Source organism: Adelges cooleyi, unplaced genomic scaffold, assembly GCF_023614345.1.
Source record: "Adelges cooleyi isolate 19-005CV unplaced genomic scaffold, UGA_ACOO_1.1 ACOO_flye_CR_arks_rails_tigmint_CR_PRNA_5, whole genome shotgun sequence".
Taxonomy (NCBI): domain Eukaryota; kingdom Metazoa; phylum Arthropoda; class Insecta; order Hemiptera; family Adelgidae; genus Adelges; species Adelges cooleyi.
The window spans coordinates 134,043-154,503 of NW_026096188.1; the positions used below are offsets into that span (position 1 = coordinate 134,043).

The 20,461-nt window shown below is 28.2% G+C and overlaps 2 protein-coding genes and 2 long non-coding RNA genes across 4 annotated transcripts; 1 reads left to right on the forward strand and 3 right to left on the reverse strand.

The window, feature by feature from the left end:
* Positions 1-663: 663 nt before the first annotated feature.
* Positions 664-1,224, reverse strand: LOC126842297 (deoxyuridine 5'-triphosphate nucleotidohydrolase, mitochondrial-like). Its single transcript, XM_050579226.1, has 2 exons — positions 963-1,224; positions 664-900 (listed from the first exon to the last, which is right to left on the reverse strand). Exons 1-2 carry the CDS (start codon positions 1,180-1,182, stop codon positions 704-706), a joined length of 417 nt encoding a protein of 138 aa, XP_050435183.1. The 5' UTR covers positions 1,183-1,224; the 3' UTR covers positions 664-703.
* A 3,063-nt stretch (positions 1,225-4,287) lies between these two features.
* On the reverse strand, positions 4,288-4,986 carry LOC126842300 (uncharacterized). Its single transcript, XM_050579229.1, has one exon. It carries the CDS (start codon positions 4,984-4,986, stop codon positions 4,288-4,290), a length of 699 nt encoding a protein of 232 aa, XP_050435186.1.
* A 12,893-nt stretch (positions 4,987-17,879) lies between these two features.
* Positions 17,880-19,064, forward strand: LOC126842299 (uncharacterized). The gene is made up of 5 exons (XR_007686311.1): positions 17,880-18,225; positions 18,569-18,643; positions 18,712-18,821; positions 18,886-18,938; positions 19,004-19,064. It is a non-coding gene; the product is annotated as an uncharacterized LOC126842299 (long non-coding RNA).
* Positions 19,065-19,830: 766 nt separating this feature from the next.
* Positions 19,831-20,448, reverse strand: LOC126842298 (uncharacterized). The gene is made up of 2 exons (XR_007686310.1): positions 20,237-20,448; positions 19,831-20,027 (listed from the first exon to the last, which is right to left on the reverse strand). It is a non-coding gene; the product is annotated as an uncharacterized LOC126842298 (long non-coding RNA).
* Between the last annotated feature and the right edge of the window lie 13 nt (positions 20,449-20,461).

The window sequence follows — 20,461 nt, forward strand, 5'->3', positions numbered from 1 at the left end:
CCACATCAGAGTAAAACCAATACCTTCTCGCTTTGCATCGAAGCTAAAATGCTTTAATTTTTAGTGAGTTATTTTAGATTAAGAAGGTAGAAGAGATGAACTAGAAAAACGCATTGAGTCAATATCATTGTAATAGTTTTTCAGCATCGCATCAAAGCTAATACAACACAAAGCATAATAAACAGAAGTAATATTTTTAACTTCTATGCGGAGCTGAGAGTGTATTGATTTTAAAAATTTGGTCTCACATTCTTATATTTTTGTGTGTTTTAAAACGCTTAAACGATTTCTTTCCGTAGGCTGTAGCAACTCAATAATCTCCCAAAGAATTAACAAATACGAATGAATCAACAATACAGAAAAATGTATAACATTTTAAAAATAAGTTTAATTCATTAACTATTATTTAATAATAATTAATTTAATTAAGCATGTAAGAATACTTAAAACGAGAAAATACCCTAGTAGTAGTAATTTGGGGCTTTACCGCCCATTTTTACAAATTGTAGTAAATTAAACTAGAAATGAATAACAACATCTCTTTATATAGTATAATACCTTTTATTAATCATAATAATTATAATATTTTATGATTTATCAATCTGTATAGTATAAAATAAACTTATATAAAGGTTTTTTGTCTCTATTATTCAAAGCTAAATCAATTTTAAATTACATAAATTCTACCTAACACACATGAAAATTATCCTGAAGAACCGAATCCTTTTTCTCCTCTATCAGTTTCATCTAATGACCGAAGTTCCCTGAGTTCTGGATACACAATTTTTTCACATATTAGTAGTGCTACTCGATCTCCACGTTGAACGATAAAGTCTACACCAGAATGATTGAATAGGAGAATACCAACGTTTCCGCGGTAATCTTGATCAATTACTCCAGCTAGGATTTAAAAAAAAAAAATATATAACATTTTATTTAGTGATTAGATTTTATAAGCATACCTCCAACATCAATAAAATGTTTCCATGCTAATCCTGATCTCGGTGCAATTCGTCCATATGTACCATGTGGTACCACAATTTGTAGATCGGTCTTAATCAATTCTTTTCCATGTGCTACTACAATATATTGGTATGCACTTTTTAGATCGTATCCAGCCGCATGTTGACTTCCTCTAATCGGCGTGTATGCTTTATCGGTTAATTTAGAAAATAAAAGCATCTAAAGTTTTAAACAATCATTCATTCATAATAATCTTTATTTAATTTAACCCTAGCTTCATTTACTAATTTTATCATAGCATCATTCGTTTTTTTGTCTAAACTTTTTTCTAATTTTTTTTCTAATTCATCATTCATTAACGTCATATTTATTTTATTTTCCAAACTAGTGATACATTCTTTGAATGAGTTATTTAATTCAGATTTTATTGTTTCTATTGTATTTTTTGAAACATTAGTTATTGATTCATTATGTGTATTTAGTTTTTTTTCTAAACTATCTTTTAAACCAGTCTGAGTTTCTAAGATAGAATTTTTTATACTATTTTCCAAATCAATTAATTTCGAATTTAAATATTTACCAACTCCGATATCATTGAAATGATTTATATGATGACCAAAATAATCCATTATTAATTTAAAAATAGAGATCTTAACAGTGACAAGGACTTCTTATATACTAAAACCAAAACAAAAAAACTATATTATACGAGTTTACGCACTTCTCGGGTAAATGGCGAATACTCAACTATGCGGTCGTGTATTAACATACAATAAGCACTAACACCAGTTAAATTATCATCAGCTTCTATTTCTAAACGTAAGTCAATTGTAGAAGAAATTTCAGAATCGTTTTGTTTACTAACATCTAAAACAATAATTGGAGCATTTGATAAAAACAATTTTGGACTTAGTATCGGATTTCGAAGTCCATTTTCATAATATGATTCTTGAAACGATGTATACATATTATATAATAATGTAAAATCGTTGTTTGTAAAATCTAAATTTAAATTATCATAAGGATAAACATTTGAGTTCAGAAACACTTTAATATTTTTCAACTTAGAATGATCAAATTCGCTTTTGTCTGCAGTTATTGAATTGTTACGATTTTTTTGGAGGCCTACAATGATATAACGAGGTTTTTCCAATTTCGTTGATGTTTTTAAATTCCATAGTACATTTTTCGTGTTTCCGAGTTCAGGGTAAGTATATGTTTCAAATGATCTAAATGGTATAAACAAATGTTTTTCTTTTTCAACTATTTTCATTAACTTTAGACGCTGGCTATCATCAACACTAACATGAGGAACTTTCCAAACAATATTCTTAATATTCACACTACCTGTAGTTGCATCATCACTTTTTTTAATCAATGCATTTAAATCACTATTTGATCTAGTTAATATGAGTTCTATTCGTGAATTTAATAAAATTTTTCTATAATGCTCAAAAAAGCCTAACCAGTATTTTAGTGGTATACATGCTGTAAAATGACCATTTGTGTCTGATATGGATGAACTATTTTTGAAAGTCCATCCAGCATTTTCATAACAATAATAATTATCTGGTGTACTTGAAAGATATCCTTTGATAGAACTTGTAATACCTAACATTCGTGAACTATCTATCTCGATACCATTTAATTCTAAACGAACTTGTTCAAAAAGAAAAGATAATCCATTATTACCTAGTTTTACTTTATCTTTATCTTCAATGTCGCCTTCGATGTATAAAAAGCTTTCATGTAAATATGGGTATACATCAGTTTGTTGTACACATATCCTAATTTCATCATTATTATTAAAAGCTTTAGTATAAGGAATATATGAGTGAAAATCAAAATTAGTTATTTTCGAATCTGACACATAACCCATATCAACTTCCAAAATATCATTTTCAGGCATTTCGATTACTTTTTAATTCAAATCCAAGTTGTCTTAAAATATTTTTATTTTTTGACGTAAGATTTATTTTTGTTTTTCTCCTTGTTGCTCGGTTAGATTTCGTTTTGGGAATGGAAGATTTTTTATGTGACGGTTCCTTTATATCTAATATTTTGTTTTGGAAATTAAAAAATTTCAACCCCATTTTATGAACCGTACCGTCTAATATGAAAAACTGTTGTAATTTTTTCACCTAAATTCTTTAGTGGTCTTTGATCCTGATCAACTAACTTTACCGTTATATTATTTATTTCATTTGTTATCAATGGATAATATATTAAGTTGCTAGGTGCTTCAACAATTTTTGATCCGTGTACTGCTGTAGGGTAAAACTCATAGACTGAGTGTGAGGGTTTGTTACCATCAAATGATCCTTGAGCAATACTACATAATACTTTTATTGAATTAATCATACTAATATTAACAGTTTTTTGAGATTCGTGTAATTTATTCGGTTCTAATTCCACTTCATCAAATCCTAAAACATGTCTTAAACTATTATCAATAGTGAAATCGATTGTTTCAGAACAGTAAACATATGATTTAAATGTATTGATGTTTGGAAATATGCTAAATACAATATTTGGATGGGTTTTTTTAATTATGTTTTTAATATATTCATTTATTTGACTTAGTTCATAACACCCTGGTTCTATTTCAAGCTTTAAGATTTCTTTATCCGTTTGTTCACTCAGAATGTGTTCATTACTTTTTGAGAAAAAATCGGAAGATTTATTAATATTACTCGTATATGATTCCGTGAAATATTTAGATAAATGTCTTGGATTATGATCAATAACATTCTTATCTGATTCTAGTGAAGAACTACTGCTTACAGAAACATCGCGTTTATTTAATATTGTATTGTTCTTTATAATTATTCTCAATTTATTATTGCTTTCATTAATATTAGGAAAAGAATTATATGTCTGAAGATTTAATAATGCTATTTCTGAGTCCTCAGCTATAGTTAGTGATGGAAAAAAATTTGTTGATAACTCTGTAGTGTTACCTGATAAACTTATTGTTGTTGATTCATACATTGTAAAAAATCAATACATAAATGACCACAAATAAATGTATTATAATTTTGATATTTTGAGTAATTATATAAAATATTGTACCCTTTAAAACGATTTTGGAGTTCAATTGGTGGTGGTAAATTACCAAAGCTATCAAAATACCATATGTTGTTATATTTTTTAAAGTAAGCAACCCAATGCGATCCTTTTTGACTTATTCCAGCAAGGTTAATAACCGCACATTCGTTTTTAATAATAGTTTTTGGTAAGCTGTCACGTGAAAATACACCACGGAAATGTGGAATTTTTAATTGTGCAACATGTTTTATAATGTCTTGAGAGGAAAGAGGTCTATTAGGTAGCATAGTAATTAGTTTTTTTTTTCTTAATATTTCTTCTTTTCTTCACACCTAAACCTGATTTGTCTAAGTATAAACCTTTACCATTACGAACATTCAAATATAAGCCTTTACCAATTTTTTTCGTTTGTCCAGTTTTAGAATCTTTAACAGCTTTATAGATATTTGCTGCACCAGACGCAAGACTACCGAGGGCTGAAAGTCCTGCAAATATTGGTATCAAAGGTATAGCAGAACCCCTTTGATTTGGTACCTTAATTTTTCTAACTTTTTTAGACTTTCTTCGAGATATTCTTTTTCTTACTGCTCCAACTAATTTACCACCTTTTTTAGCTTTGCAACAACCCATACCAATTTTACGTTTAGCTTTCATAATGTTAGTAACGGTGTAGGCTGCAGCTTTTTCCCCGAATGAACTATCTTTTGCTTTCACCCTATCCCACGCTTGAAATTCTAATTTTTTATCAGCTAAATTACGGTTTGTTACGTCTTTATTTTTTAAATACGCTATATCGTGGTCACGACAAGCCTCATCAAGAAGATTTATAGGTTTATCACCTCTAGCCAATCTTTTTTCAAGTTTTGTTCCAGGTCCACAATATTTATAACCTGGTAAATGTGCTTCGAACGGAAGTTTATTTATTAGTGTATTAACGAGACCTTTACCGGTTATACACTTTTGCACTCTTGGCATTTCCTATATATACTAAGTATTTTTTCTTAGTTCACAACTATTATATATACAAAAAAAATGCGTTTTATAGAACAGAATAGTAAATTAAATATTAAAAATATAGACACAGAAATTTCTAATAAAGCAATCTCAAGACATGGACCTTTACTACCAGATAGTATCCGATGTATTATTGTTGGATCTAGTGGCTCTGGTAAAACAAATGTAATGTTTAATCTTCTTACACATATAAATGGTTTAAAATTTGAAAACGTTTATTTGTATACAAAAACGCTTAACCAAGAAAAATATATTTTATTGAAACAAATTTTTGATGGTCTAGAAGGAGTGAAGCTGTTTATTTTTACGGAAGCTGAAGAAGTAGTTAAACCACAAATAACAAATCCAAATTCTATTTTTATTTTTGATGATGTGTTGTGTGATACTCAAATACCCATTCAAGATTATTTTAGTATGGGGAGACATTTTGGTGCTAATTCAGTTTTCTTTTTAGTTCAAAGTTATTCTAAAGTTTTAAAACGATTGGTACGCGATAACTGTAATTTATTAGTGGTGTTCAAACAAGACGAACGTAATCTAAGACATATATTTAATGATCATATTTCAACTGATATGGATTATCTAGATTTTCAAAAAATGTGTATTTATTGTTGGGGCTATGAAAAATATGGTTTTCTTGTTATAGATAAAACTAGAAATGTTAATGATGGTCGGTACAGACGTGGTTTTGATGTCTATATAAGCTTGGTGTAAACTGAAATATTTTTTAGTTTGCTAAAATGTCAGAAAACAAAATATTACTTAACAATTTGGTAGAATCAAAAAATAATATTAAGCGGAAAATTATGGAGTTAAAGCGCGGTGTTTTAGATTCTGAATATACATTTAACGAAACATTTAAACCGATTATAGAACCACTTAATATGCTAGTTAATGACAATAAAATGAATAATGTTATTGATGAGGAATTATCTGTTACAACAAATGAGGAAAACGCTGATCCTCAATTATATGAATTCAACAATTTTATGAAATTACCTCCAAATAGAAGATCATATGATCCATCTTATGGTATGCGTTATGATAATATTGATAATCAACTAAAAATTGGTAATTTCCCAGTATTCATTGCCAACAATAAAATTTATGTAGCAGACAAAGACTATGATTGGACCCCAGGTCTATGGTCGTTACTTTGTGAAAAAAACCCTAAATTAACTACACGTCAGGATTTTAAATCGTATTACAAAATATTAGATGCTACAGAGGTTCACTTAAATGTTAACGGAGGACCTAAATCTAGCCAATCTTATAAATGGACTTTTATTGTTAAGCCATATTATACTGAAAAAATGTTACAATTGAAGACAACAAAAAGAGCGAAACTTGATGTCAGTTTTATAGCTTCAAAGGCAGCGGAAGCTGCTCATTCAAAAGATCCAATCACATTTGAAAAACCTACTGACTTAGAAAAGTCAGACGATTTTAAGTCAAAAGAAGGATCTGGTATATTATATAAGAATGTACAACCTAATACACAAATCATTTATTATGATAATCCAAATGAATTAGTGTCTAGGCTTGCTCTTTTAATGGCTTCTAAAGAGGCTGGGAATACAGGTGTAAGTAATGAAATAATATCAATAATTGAAGAACTTCGTGAACAAAAAATTATTGTTTAATTAAAAAAAAAAAAAAAAAATATATATATAAACATTACCACTCCTTCTATACAATTATTTATACTTTCTTCTAAAAAGTATTTTTTTAACGAATTTAAATTTAAATTAAAAAAAAGAAATGGTATTTTTTTAGAATTAATTATTATTAAGTCATATTTTTTAATTATACTATCTACCCATTCATCTATCTCTTCCCAGCTTATTTGTACTTCTTCTTCTTCTTCTTCTTCATCCTCTTTTTGATTCAGTAAATCCTTTCTATACCTATAATATTTTAATATATGGTTTAAAAAATAGAAGATGTTTTACATTTTTTTATATTACCAATAATCAATTTGTTCATCTTCTTCAACATCATCCTTATCTTCTAACTTCAACTCCTTAAAATATTCTTTAATCAGCTCGATTTTCTCATTATGATTTAAATGGTCCGGAATCCAAGGAACGTAATAATCACAACATGACATATTTTCCAAGTTGTAATTATAAATTGTTTGTTCTATAAATTTTCTATCATTGATGCAAATCATTATGAACTGTAAAATAATGTAATAAAAATTAAGGTGATAGAAAAAAAATTATTTCAACTAGTTTACATATTAATCTATTATGACTTCTTTAAGAGATATAGCCAACGAATTACATAGACCAGCTAGAAAAATATTTCCAAGACGTAAAGTTATTACAAGGTTCATGGATGAACTTTGGCAAATTGATTTAATGGATATGCAGGCACATTCGAGGAAAAATAGTGGTTTCAAATATATTTTAGTTGTTATTGATACGTTTACTAAATACGTATGGTTAGAACCTTTAAAAAATAAATCAGCAATTACTATAAAAGATGCGATGATGAAAATATTAAAAACTCATCAGCCTAAATTTGTTCAATCGGATTTTGGATTGGAATTTCATAATGAGAAATTTCAAAATATTATGAAAAAATATAACATTAAACATTATTCAACTTATAGTAGTATCAAGGCGGGGATGGTAGAACGAGTGATTAGAACTTTAAAAAATTATATTTATACAAATTTTACAGCTCAAGGCAGTTGGGACTGGATAAAAGCATTACCAAAACTAGTAAACAGATATAATAATAGTAGACACAGAACAATTAGTTGTACTCCACAAGAAGCCAGATTAACTCCTCATTCTGTTACACATAAAAGTTATTCTAGCAAAAGTTTAGAGAAAAAACCAAAATTTAAGTTAAATGAAAAGGTTAGAATATCAAAATATAAACACATTTTTAATAAATCTTACACGCCAAGTTGGACTACAGAAATTTTTACTATTAGCAACATTTTAGATACTAATCCTATAACCTACAAATTGTCTGATGAGAAAGGTGAGCTAATTTTAGGATGTTTTTATGAGCAAGAAATTAAAAAGACTAATTACCCTGATACATATCTTATAGAACGTGTCTTGAAAAGATCAAAAGGAAAAATGTATGTAAAGTATTTAGGACTAGATTCATCTCATAACTCATGGGTGAAAACAGAAAATATTGTAAAATAATTTTTATTAAAAAAAAAAAAATACAATTTCTTTATATTAAACTATTAAAAATAGTAACTTAGTTATATATTTAAAAATTAAAGATTTATGTGTCTAGTTGACTAATATAAAATGTTAAACCAGTTAGGATCTTGTAGTTTATATGCTGATCTTTCAGAGCCAGCGAGGAAGATTTTATCCAGTCTACACTTCATTTGTACCCGTTCATCTCTATTGGTGGTTGAATGATGGATGCAATTGACAATACCCAATACCGGTCTAGAAAAAATGGTAGACTCTATCCGTTCAAAGTGGTACATATTTAGTTTTTTATGACCACCACATACAGTACGTTTAAATGTAGGATTTGATGCCAATAAAGACAAAACTTCACCGTTATCGTTTATGGTTACTGCAGCATTCATATCGAATTGCTCAATGGATGGATGTAGAAATATTTTCAAAATATCATTTATGACTACGTAATCCGGTCTTCTCCTAACATAGTATGTACCACCTGCATGTTCATTCCTCCACTTGCGTAGCACAATACGTGCATTGCCATCAAGTATATGACCGATGGGATATACATACTTGGCACCATTATCTATCGTTGGTACAAACGATGGAAATATCTCTTTTAGTTTTTCATCATCAAGCTCTCTATTATGATAAAATAGTATGATATCTGTTTCTGAAACGTCATCAATTGTTTGATTAAAATCATCGTCTGTCTCAAAGATAAAAATAAGAGCTAATTCTCCAGGCATTGCTGCAGTTACATTGAGTGAACGAAATGTTCGAAAAATTTCCAAGAAACGGTTGAATCGCGCCATCTAAATAACAGAATTATTTAAATAATTTTTTTAACATATAAAATGATTTACATATTTAAATTTTATAATGTTCATAAATATTTGTAGTGACCATGTGCTATTGTATCTATCCCATTTTCCAATATTATTCGCTTGTCATCGCTTGCACTAAGTGCGAGTTTGTAAATTTTTTTTGAATATACTTGATGTTTTTCTGATTGAATTGTGTTCATAGATTGATATGTTATTGTATTGTTCTGACTAAAAGTGTTTTGACTAGAATATGCTTTTAAAACGCTGATATAATGTTCCATTTTCATATTTTTTTCAATCACATACTTTTTTACTCCTTTTGCTTTCTTTGTTTCCTTTCCTCCAACATTAAAAGCATACAGTTTCGGTCGCAAGGTTACAAATTCAAGTAAAATCAAACTTTTTAATTCATCTTTAAAGTAACCTGGTACATTCTTCCTCCTTTCTGAAAAACATGGATGATCTTTGGGAAAATTTGATGTATCGAAATATGGTGACAAATCATTTGTGAGATCAGTCATAAAATCGTCTGTAATAATTTCATAGATTAAGGAATCTGTATCGGAGTAGCATAATCTAATGTTGCGACCATACTTAGGCTTCATTACATTATAGTGAAAATTATACATAACAGTTTTGGAAATATCTAGAATAGCTAATCCTACATATATGGGTTTATCAAATTTAAGTTTCTCCTTGAACATGTGTATAGCCATTAGATTATTAGAATAAATTGTACGATCTTTAAAACTAGGTTTTATCATTAAACGATGTGCCTGTCGATCAGTTGTCACCAATTTCATATTCATACGTTTTCTCACGTTTTCCATACATTTTCCAAAAACAGAATTGATAGCGAGTTTCCAAAACGCTTTTTCAAACTCATTTGTTGCGTTTCGTCTCATTTCAGTACAAAGTTTCACGTAGGGTGCCATCCATTTCTTTTGCTCGAATTTAACAATTCTATGTACTTTTGTCACAACTAATCCGTTTGCGATAGCTTGCTTCAGTGAACGATAATGTACAACATAATTTCGTTTAGGATTAAAAGTAGTCATCAATTTTTTCACCTTTGAATTAGGTGGGAATGTAAATTCGGGTAAAAATGGGAAATCGTTATGATCATTGTGTAAATGCTCAGGGTAATCAACATCAACTTCTAATATATAACCATACTTTGAATTGTTTGGTATTGTTGTAATATCTAATGATAAATCTTCTAACCATTCGAAATTACGAAAAGGTAAAACCGATAGCATAGCTTTCCCATAGAGGTTTACACAGTCAAAATATGTAAGCCAAGACGTGGGTTTATCAGGATTGTAATTAATTCCCTCGACATTAGGGATATTAGCTTTTACGTGTCGTTTAACACTGTTACAGATACCTCCGCGAATACCGGCTTCAAGCATGAGATGCATATCATAATCTTTTAGCCTTTCAAGTTCAACATTAGTAAATTTCAACATTGCTTGGAATGCGAATCCTGGAGCTGTAAAATAATGTGATGCATCAAGATGAAATGTGTTCATACAAAGATTTCGAAATGACTCGAAAACATCGGCTAATATTAAAATATCAGTCAACAGATAGTGATCAGAATATTCACCTAAAGTTTTTATTCTAAATGTATTCCAAACAGTTTTCGCATGGTTATAATCTTGGTTACTGATTTCTTCATCATTTAGTGAGTTGTAAAAGTGTTTTTTGGATGGTAAATAAGTCTGTTCAAGTTTATCCCAGTTATTCACGTATTCGTAGGGGAAACAACCTTTACGACATACTAAATCTAATTTATCTATTGAAAAAAATCGTAATGTCTCTTTAAACCTAGATTTGTCTTCGGCTAAATTATTAGCAAGCGTACTTAAAGGCTCTGACATAAATCTAAACGTATCTATGAATTTTATTTTCATAGTTTTGGAAATTTCTTTGCTAAATGAAATATATTTTTCACTCGAATTAGGAATAACATCAATTCGTTTGTTATTTATTCCTAATTGATGTACTATGAAATTACTATCGTACGCTAAGTTATGAAAATAAATTGGAATGAAAGTTACATTTTTCAACTTGAAATTACAGGTCAAACATAATACATTTCTAAATTTACCCGTAAAATGACAGTGATCTCTAACTTTTATGGTATTGATAAAAGATCGCTTACATGTTTCACAATTGCTAGCGTTTTGAAATCGATTTGTTTCTTCACTAGTTAAAGGATTCATTGCTATGTTTGTCTGATATAATTTATCTACTTCTTCTCCGACTTTTATAAGAGCTTCCATAAATTTTTTGGCAGCATTTTCACCTCTGTAAATAACTGGTTTTTTAGGTATTTTAAATTCATTAACTAATTCAGGTGGAATGGTTGTGTAATCAATTTTAACATAAAAGCCAAAACTCATCGGTTTGTGTTGAAAAGTTTTAATAGATTTCTGTTTTTCATTTGACTGTTCCATAAGAGGTTTTAAAAAACATTCAAAATCTGCATAGATCACTATTGGTACGCGTTGAGTAGCTATATAATTTGTAAATTTGATTACAGAATCATCATGATCTTCAAGCATAACTGGTCTGCTTAATTTATGTTGAGAACAGAATTTTTTATGTTCTCGTAGTCCTTCAAACCCCCATAATTTATTCTTACAAGGTGTGTTGTTAAAAATAGTAAAACATCGTTTGCAGATATTTATTTGTTCTTTGTGTTTAGTTCTTTGAGACCTAATAAGTCTTGAAAAATTGGATATAAAGCAATAATGTTGTCGTGAAGTGTTGCTAAGTAAAAGTAAGTCAAAATGGTTTCGTTTTTCAATATCGGAAACTAGTATTGGATAAATTAATGATTTACTGTCTAGTCCATATATGTTAATGGAAACATTATTGATCTTTGCAAATTTTCTTACTTCTTTAATCGAAGTTGGGAATGTGATACACTTGAAATCAAATTTATTTTTAGTCTCTAAATAATCAAAATATTTTTTAGAGAATTTACTTTTATTATTACGCCTATCAAACTTAGACAATATTGCATACTTAAAACATTTTTCGTCGTTATTATTTATGTTAACTATAGCTCTTCTACCCTGAATTTTTTGTGGTAGAGGAATGTATGATGAACCTTCTAAAGGATTTACAACATTTATGCGTAGCTGTATACCATCAATATTTCGAAGAGACCAACCACTGCCTTTAGCAATAAATTCACTTTCTTCCTTCAAAAGTTTACCATATATATTATTCAACAATACTGTAAAATCGGATCCTGATGTTGTGAATGTGTTTTTTGTTTTAAACGAAATATCTTGCAACTCAAAAGTTAAAACATTTTCATACACACAATCCAAGTGAAGATTAAATTTAATTGAGTTATTTTTACACGCTTCCTTAATTTTTGGTAAAATAAATGTAGTAGCATATTTGAAAAAAAGTATAAAGTCTAGAAACTTTAACTTATTTTTTAAAAAGAAAGTTTTCGACCTGGACCTAAATCTTCCTATTTCTTGTAAACCATCACCAGTTGAACTCAAACGAATGTTTTTCGTAATTTTCATGTTTTTTTTTTTTTTTTCAAACTAGAAATATAAAACCAAGAGTCACATAATCATATACAAATACAACAACAACAAAATTATTCATAAATTTAAATATTTTCTTTTATTGTTTTTATTATATCGTACATTTTTTTTATTATTTCATCGTCTAATTTATTTTTTATTTTATTTTTATAATTCTTTCTTCTCCTAGCATGTTTGCTAGGCTTACCTAGTGCTTTAATAATTTTTATTTTTTCTTTAGGGTTTAATAAAAGTGTGGAAGTTTGTTGTGCCATACCTTAACAGTTTTTGAATGAGTTGACCTTGAGAGTGATGAGGACTGTAACGATATTCTAAAAAAATAAAGAATCATAATGTTCATTCTTCATACTATTTTTTTTTTTTAAAAGACACTCAATATTTTCCATCCGTTGGTGACATAATTAAAATATATATTTTTTATTAGCACTGCTATCAAATAAATGACGCGACTTAAATAAAAAAAAATATGATTTTAAAGAGCACTACACAACTGGAGTAGAAAATTAGAACTGATAGCTCAATTTACACATCCGTTGGTGACATAATTAAAATATATATTTTTATTAGCACTGCTATCAAATAAATGACGGCGACTTAAATAAAAAACATATTTTTAAAGAGCACTACACAACTGGAGTAGAAAATTAGAACTGATAGCTCAATTTATGCATCCGTTGGTGACATAATTAAAATATATATTTTTTATTAGCACTGCTATCAAATAAATGACGGCGACTTAAATAAAAAAAATATGATTTTAAAGAGCACTACACAACTGGAGTACAAAATTAGAACTGATAGCTTAATTTATGCATCCGTTGGTGACATAATTAAAATATATATTTTTATTAGCACTGCTATCAAATAAATGACGGCGACTTAAATAAAAAATATATTTTTAAAGAGCACTACACAACTGGAGTACAAAATTAGAACTGATAGCTTAATTTATGCATCCGTTGGTGACATAATTAAAATATATATTTTTATTAGCACTGCTATCAAATAAATGACGGCGACTTAAATAAAAAATATATTTTTAAAGAGCACTACACAACTGGAGTAGAAAATTAGAACTGATAGCTCAATTTACACATCCGTTGGTGACATAATTAAAATATATATTTTTATTAGCACTGCTATCAAATAAATGACGGCGACTTAAATAAAAAACATATTTTTAAAGAGCACTAGACAACTGGAGTAGAAAATTAGAACTGATAGCTCAATTTACACATCCGTTGGTGACATAATTAAAATATATATTTTTATTAGCACTGCTATCAAATAAATGACGGCGACTTAAATCAAAAAAAATATGATTTTAAAGAGCACTACACAACTGGAGTAGAAAATTAGAACTGATAGCTCAATTTATGCATCCGTTGGTTACATAATTAAAATATATATTTTTTATTAGCACTGCTATCAAATAAATGACGGCGACTTAAATAAAAAAAAATATGATTTTAAAGAGCACTACACAACTGGAGTACAAAATTAGAACTGATAGCTTAATTTATGCATCCGTTGGTGACATAATTAAAATATATATTTTTATTAGCACTGCTATCAAATAAATGACGGCGACTTAAATAAAAAATATATTTTTAAAGAGCACTACACAACAGGAGTACAAAATTAGAACTGATAGCTTATTTATGCATCCGTTGGTGACATAATTAAAATATATATTTTTATTAGCACTGCTATCAAATAAATGACGGCGACTTAAATAAAAAATATATTTTTAAAGAGCACTACACAACAAGAGTACAAAATTAGAACTGATAGCTTAATTTATGCATCCGTTGGTGACATAATTAAAATATATATTTTTATTAGCACTGCTATCAAATAAATGACGGCGACTTAAATAAAAAATATATTTTTAAAGAGCACTACACAACAAGAGTACAAAATTAGAACTGATAGCTTAATTTATGCATCCGTTGGTGACATAATTAAAATATATATTTTTATTAGCACTGCTATCAAATAAATGACGGCGACTTAAATAAAAAATATATTTTTAAAGAGCACTACACAACAAGAGTACAAAATTAGAACTGATAGCTTAATTTATGCATCCGTTGGTGACATAATTAAAATATATATTTTTATTAGCACTGCTATCAAATAAATGACGGCGACTTAAATAAAAAAATATATTTTTAAAGAGCACTACACAACAAGAGTACAAAATTAGAACTGATAGCTTAATTTATGCATCCGTTGGTGACATAATTAAAATATATATTTTTATTAGCACTGCTATCAAATAAATGACGGCGACTTAAATAAAAAATATATTTTTAAAGAGCACTACACAACAAGAGTACAAAATTAGAACTGATAGCTTAATTTATGCATCCGTTGGTGACATAATTAAAATATATATTTTTATTAGCACTGCTATCAAATAAATGACGGCGACTTAAATAAAAAATATATTTTTAAAGAGCACTACACAACAAGAGTACAAAATTAGAACTGATAGCTTAATTTATGCATCCGTTGGTGACATAATTAAAATATATATTTTTATTAGCACTGCTATCAAATAAATGACGGCGACTTAAATAAAAAATATATTTTTAAAGAGCACTACACAACAAGAGTACAAAATTAGAACTGATAGCTTAATTTATGCATCCGTTGGTGACATAATTAAAATATATATTTTTATTAGCACTGCTATCAAATAAATGACGGCGACTTAAATAAAAAATATATTTTTAAAGAGCACTACACAACAAGAGTACAAAATTAGAACTGATAGCTTAATTTATGCATCCGTTGGTGACATAATTAAAATATATATTTTTATTAGCACTGCTATCAAATAAATGACGGCGACTTAAATAAAAAATATATTTTTAAAGAGCACTACACAACAAGAGTACAAAATTAGAACTGATAGCTTAATTTATGCATCCGTTGGTGACATAATTAAAATATATATTTTTATTAGCACTGCTATCAAATAAATGACGGCGACTTAAATAAAAAATATATTTTTAAAGAGCACTACACAACAAGAGTACAAAATTAGAACTGATAGCTTAATTTATGCATCCGTTGGTGACATAATTAAAATATATATTTTTATTAGCACTGCTATCAAATAAATGACGGCGACTTAAATAAAAAATATATTTTTAAAGAGCACTACACAACAAGAGTACAAAATTAGAACTGATAGCTTAATTTATGCATCCGTTGGTGACATAATTAAAATATATATTTTTATTAGCATTGCTATCAAATAAATGACGGCGACTTAAATAAAAATATATTTTTAAAGAGCACTACACAACAAGAGTACAAAATTAAATGTCTTTAAGTAAAAAATGATTACACTTACATAGCTAAGAATGATATAGTACTGTCGAAAACACTTCACTAGCAGGAGACGGTGTTTCCACTGGTAAAAGACAATCACAGACTGATGTTTAAAACACACGACTAGGCAGTATTTATGCAGTCGAAAGGAGGTTATTCTCCTCCTCATATTATAATTTTAAAGACATTCACAACATATACCACTTCTATAGTGTTATTAAAAAAAAAAAAATTAAATCGACCTCGCTTGGAGAATATAGTTAAACGTCTATAGCAGTTAGGTTCCTCAAGGATTGTAACACGCAGCGAGTCGTAGGGTTTCTGTGGTCTGTGGTTAGTTCATTGAATCGTATTTATAAATTTTTTTTTTTTAGCTATTGTACAATGATTGTTACAATGTTACAACTGGAATGAATAAAAGAAGGTTAATTATCTTTCTCATATTATTATTTCGAAGACACTCTACATAGTATTATAAAAAACAGAATCATCCCACTCCGTACATATTTTCGCTTAAGTTATTTTTTACCATGCAAATTTGAACGTTAGCACTATAGTGGGATATTTTTTATTTGTCAAGATTGGTATAAAACGAGAAAAAACATAAACATCAGAGTTATATTAACATTAGTTGTGTGACAGTACAGTTCGAATTTATTTTACAAACAAAATGTCGATTCTGGAATCATCCGACGAGGACTTCTTCGCAGTAAGTTAACTAAATAATAATAATAATATGAATGATATAAAAAATGTTTTTTAGGAGACCTCACAGAGAAATGATGAATCAAGCTCGTTTGATCCACCACAAGTGAAGAAACCCAAAGTAGTTAGCAAAAATATAAGAAAACAGTCAAAAAAACAACAAAACGGTATTATTTATTTATATACTTTTTTTGTTTTTTTTTTTTAAATAGTAAAATTATGTATTTTCAGTCAACAATTTTTCAAAAAGCGTTAAAGGATGCAGTTATTTTAGATGAAGCGAACTATGAAGAATCGATGCTGCTTTTACGTGACAATAATCAAAAATGTGTCATTAATATTAAAACACCGAGTCCAACGTCTTATATAATTATACAAGAATATTTAGTAAATGATGTATTAGGATTATCCTATAGTGAGAGGTGAGAATTTTTTTTTTATTTTGGTACCAAAACGTAGCATAATTAATTTTTTTTATAGATGGCGAAAAGTGAACCGATCTGCTAAAATTGGTCTTACAAATAATAAGGCGAATTCTAAAATCAACAATTTATTGAAAAATCTATTTGATGAATTGGGAGAAAAATTTTTATCAGATGAATCTCGCACAATAAAAATGACAAAGGAATGATATTATTACAGCTATATCAACTATTTTAAATACATGATGGTGGAGGTTCTTTTCATAATAATAATATTAATATTGTATGGTATTAACGTAATGATATATTGTTAAGACGAGTTATATTTTTTACTTATATACCATTGTTTTTTTCAGTAGTATAGCAGAGGTATAATATAAATTAGAAATCATTGTTTTTTTTTTTTTCAGCAGTATAACAATAATAATAATGGTGGAGAACATTTCATTATAATAATAATATTGTATGATTTTAACGTAACGATATACTGTTAAGATAAGATTATATAGTATTACAATAAAATATTTTAAATTAGAAATCATTGTTTTTTTTCAGTAGTATAGTAAAGGTATATAATAATAATAATATTAATGTTTATTCACGTGTGAAGAAAGTTAACTAGACTCAAACATTACCCACATAAACCGCATAAACACAGATCACGCAGCGTATAGAATACAACTAACCACAGGGTTTCATTGACGCGGTGTGTCTTGTTCAATGAATCGTAGTAATTTTTTGTGTAATGGTTGCTATGACTCAAATGATTATATTTATTACAAGGCGAAACTGTTTCACTAAAAAGTAAGTGGGATTTTTTTTTTTTACTATCAAACTTAGTGTATGAGTAAGAGCTGTTAGTTCAAAATGGACAGCGATTCCTATCCATCGTCTGCTAGAACGGTGAGGCGTTGCAAACGACGGCGGCGACCGCGTAAAATCCGAACACAACGGCGACGGATAGGTTCTTACACATCTCTTGAGACTGATACTACCGCATCGCGAAGTCGATCGGTAAGTGTTAATTCCAGTTCTAGTTTTTTTTCATTATCACCCCTACGTCAACGGTCGCTCTCGTCGACTTCATATTCTCCTTGGAGCTCGAGTAGCGACGTGAAGTCTTTTCATAGTAAATCAACACTGTGGTTGGAATGTAAGTTTTTTTTTATTTAACCCATCGTTTCACACAGAGCACATTTTAAGGTTTTTTTTGTACTATACAATTTTTTTAAAAAATAAACTTATAGTTTTTTATTTTTTTTTTATTTTCTAATAATAGTAATTACAAAAAAAAAAACATATTATCAATTAGTAGTGAGTAAAAAGATACATATTTCTTTGAATGATTCAATGTTCTGAGTTTAACTAGTAATTAATAATAATGGAAAAAGTTTAGCAATCGTGTTCTTCAATATAGGTTTACCAACGATGGGTTAATAAATGAATATTAACATTTTTTTTTTTTACAAAATAAGTAACGTACTTTTTTTATTTAGCGGATACAGATGACGAACATGGAATTGGAAATTGGTCTACATCAGAACCATCAATAATTTCGCTAGCAGATTCATGTAAGTTAATTTTTTTTTTATTTGAAATAAAATAATATTTTCTTCTTTTTTTTTTTTAAAAAAAAAAGGGTCATCAACAGATGTTACTTATGAATCGGATGCAGACGTGTTACCTCCACTTCTGCGTCTTAATCAGCCAGCTATTGAAACCATTTGGCTAACTGATTCGGATTAATATGTAAGTTAGTTTAATTTTTTTAATTATTGTTGAATTAATATTATACTGTTTTTTTTTTTTTTAGGGTTTTTAGGGAGGTATTTATTATTGTTGAAAACATGAACGTTAGAGATCACTGTAAGCTGATTTTAAATTAGTAAAATAAAAAAAAATATTTCAATATATTTTTTTTTTTTTTAAAGGTTAACAGATAGAGTTGTTGGAAATTATTATCATGTGTACTCTACGCTATGAGACTTAAATGTGAGTAATTATATAATATATATATATATATATAACACAATTGATTAGTTAATAGAATGTTTATTAAACACTTTTTTAAATTCACAATACAATTACATTATTTAATAAGATTAATAATACTTTAAAAATAATCCTCGTTCACTCAGATTTTGTTGAATTTTTTATTCTGTAAGCGCTTGGATCGACGAGCATCTGGCGTTTTCACAATTAATACTGAAATATCATTTTCTAAGTTTTGATTAATTATTTTAACACTATTTTTGGTTGCTTCAATAATTATATATTTTAACAAACGACACTTTCGACAGGAGCAGCATTCTAAATGTGAAGGCATTATTATACCTTCTTGTAAGACGGTTATTTCTAAACTAAAACGAGTGAAATATTTTTTTAAATAATTAGCTTGTATACGTTTTCCCTCTCTCAATACATATATTTTTTTTTTTCCTTTTCGAAATTATACTATAGTTACTAGAAGTTCTTGCATAATCAAATTTATAATTTGATCATAATTAATTTTTAATTCATGGATGAATAGCGCATTTGTATCCGTTGCAAACATTTGAAAATCATAGTTTGCGACAAAAGCCGTTATGAAATCGATACGTCGACATTCACTTGAAAAATTATTAACATCATTAAGTATAGCTGAATATATATCGTTAAAAGATTTTTGATACAACTCCAACTTATTTAAGCGTTCAGTTATATGTGCTTCAATACAATTTGAAATCATCTGAAGTGTTAACAAATTTATACGCGTCAATTTCATACGTTCATTTTTATTACGTAATATCACTGAATCTGTTTTAGGGTTAGTAGTACAACTAAAATCTGAACCTAATTGTATTCGCTTTGCATTGTTTTGAATTGTGTTCACAATGTTGTTGAATATTTGAAATTCCATCAGAGTACGCCACTGTTTTTCATCAAGAATTAGCTGGTCTTGACTATTTTTATAATCTAAATAAACAATAATAGATAATTTTTTATTTAAAAGAATACCTACCGAGATAGTTCTTTTGGGGTCAATGGTGAACGTAGATTTAGATAACACATTTGCCATTTTGTTTAAATAAAATTTTAGCATGCACATAAACGTCCGTACAACTTAACTCTATATTAACTACTTATATCTTTAGCATAAAGATGACGTATATATATATACAAACCTTGAGTATAAAACATACCCCCTCTTCTACTTATTCCAGTGTAATTGACCAAATGGGTTGTGCAATTTTTAGATTCTTTACATTTTGTAATTCTTTTGTCTGGTGTAGAACTTCTTCAAAAGATTCCTCAAGTTTTGTTTTAGATGTAGATTTTTCTATATTTGAATGTTCAATTTTGTCTAATTTAATTATAAAATTATAAATAGCTTCTAGTAGACTACATTT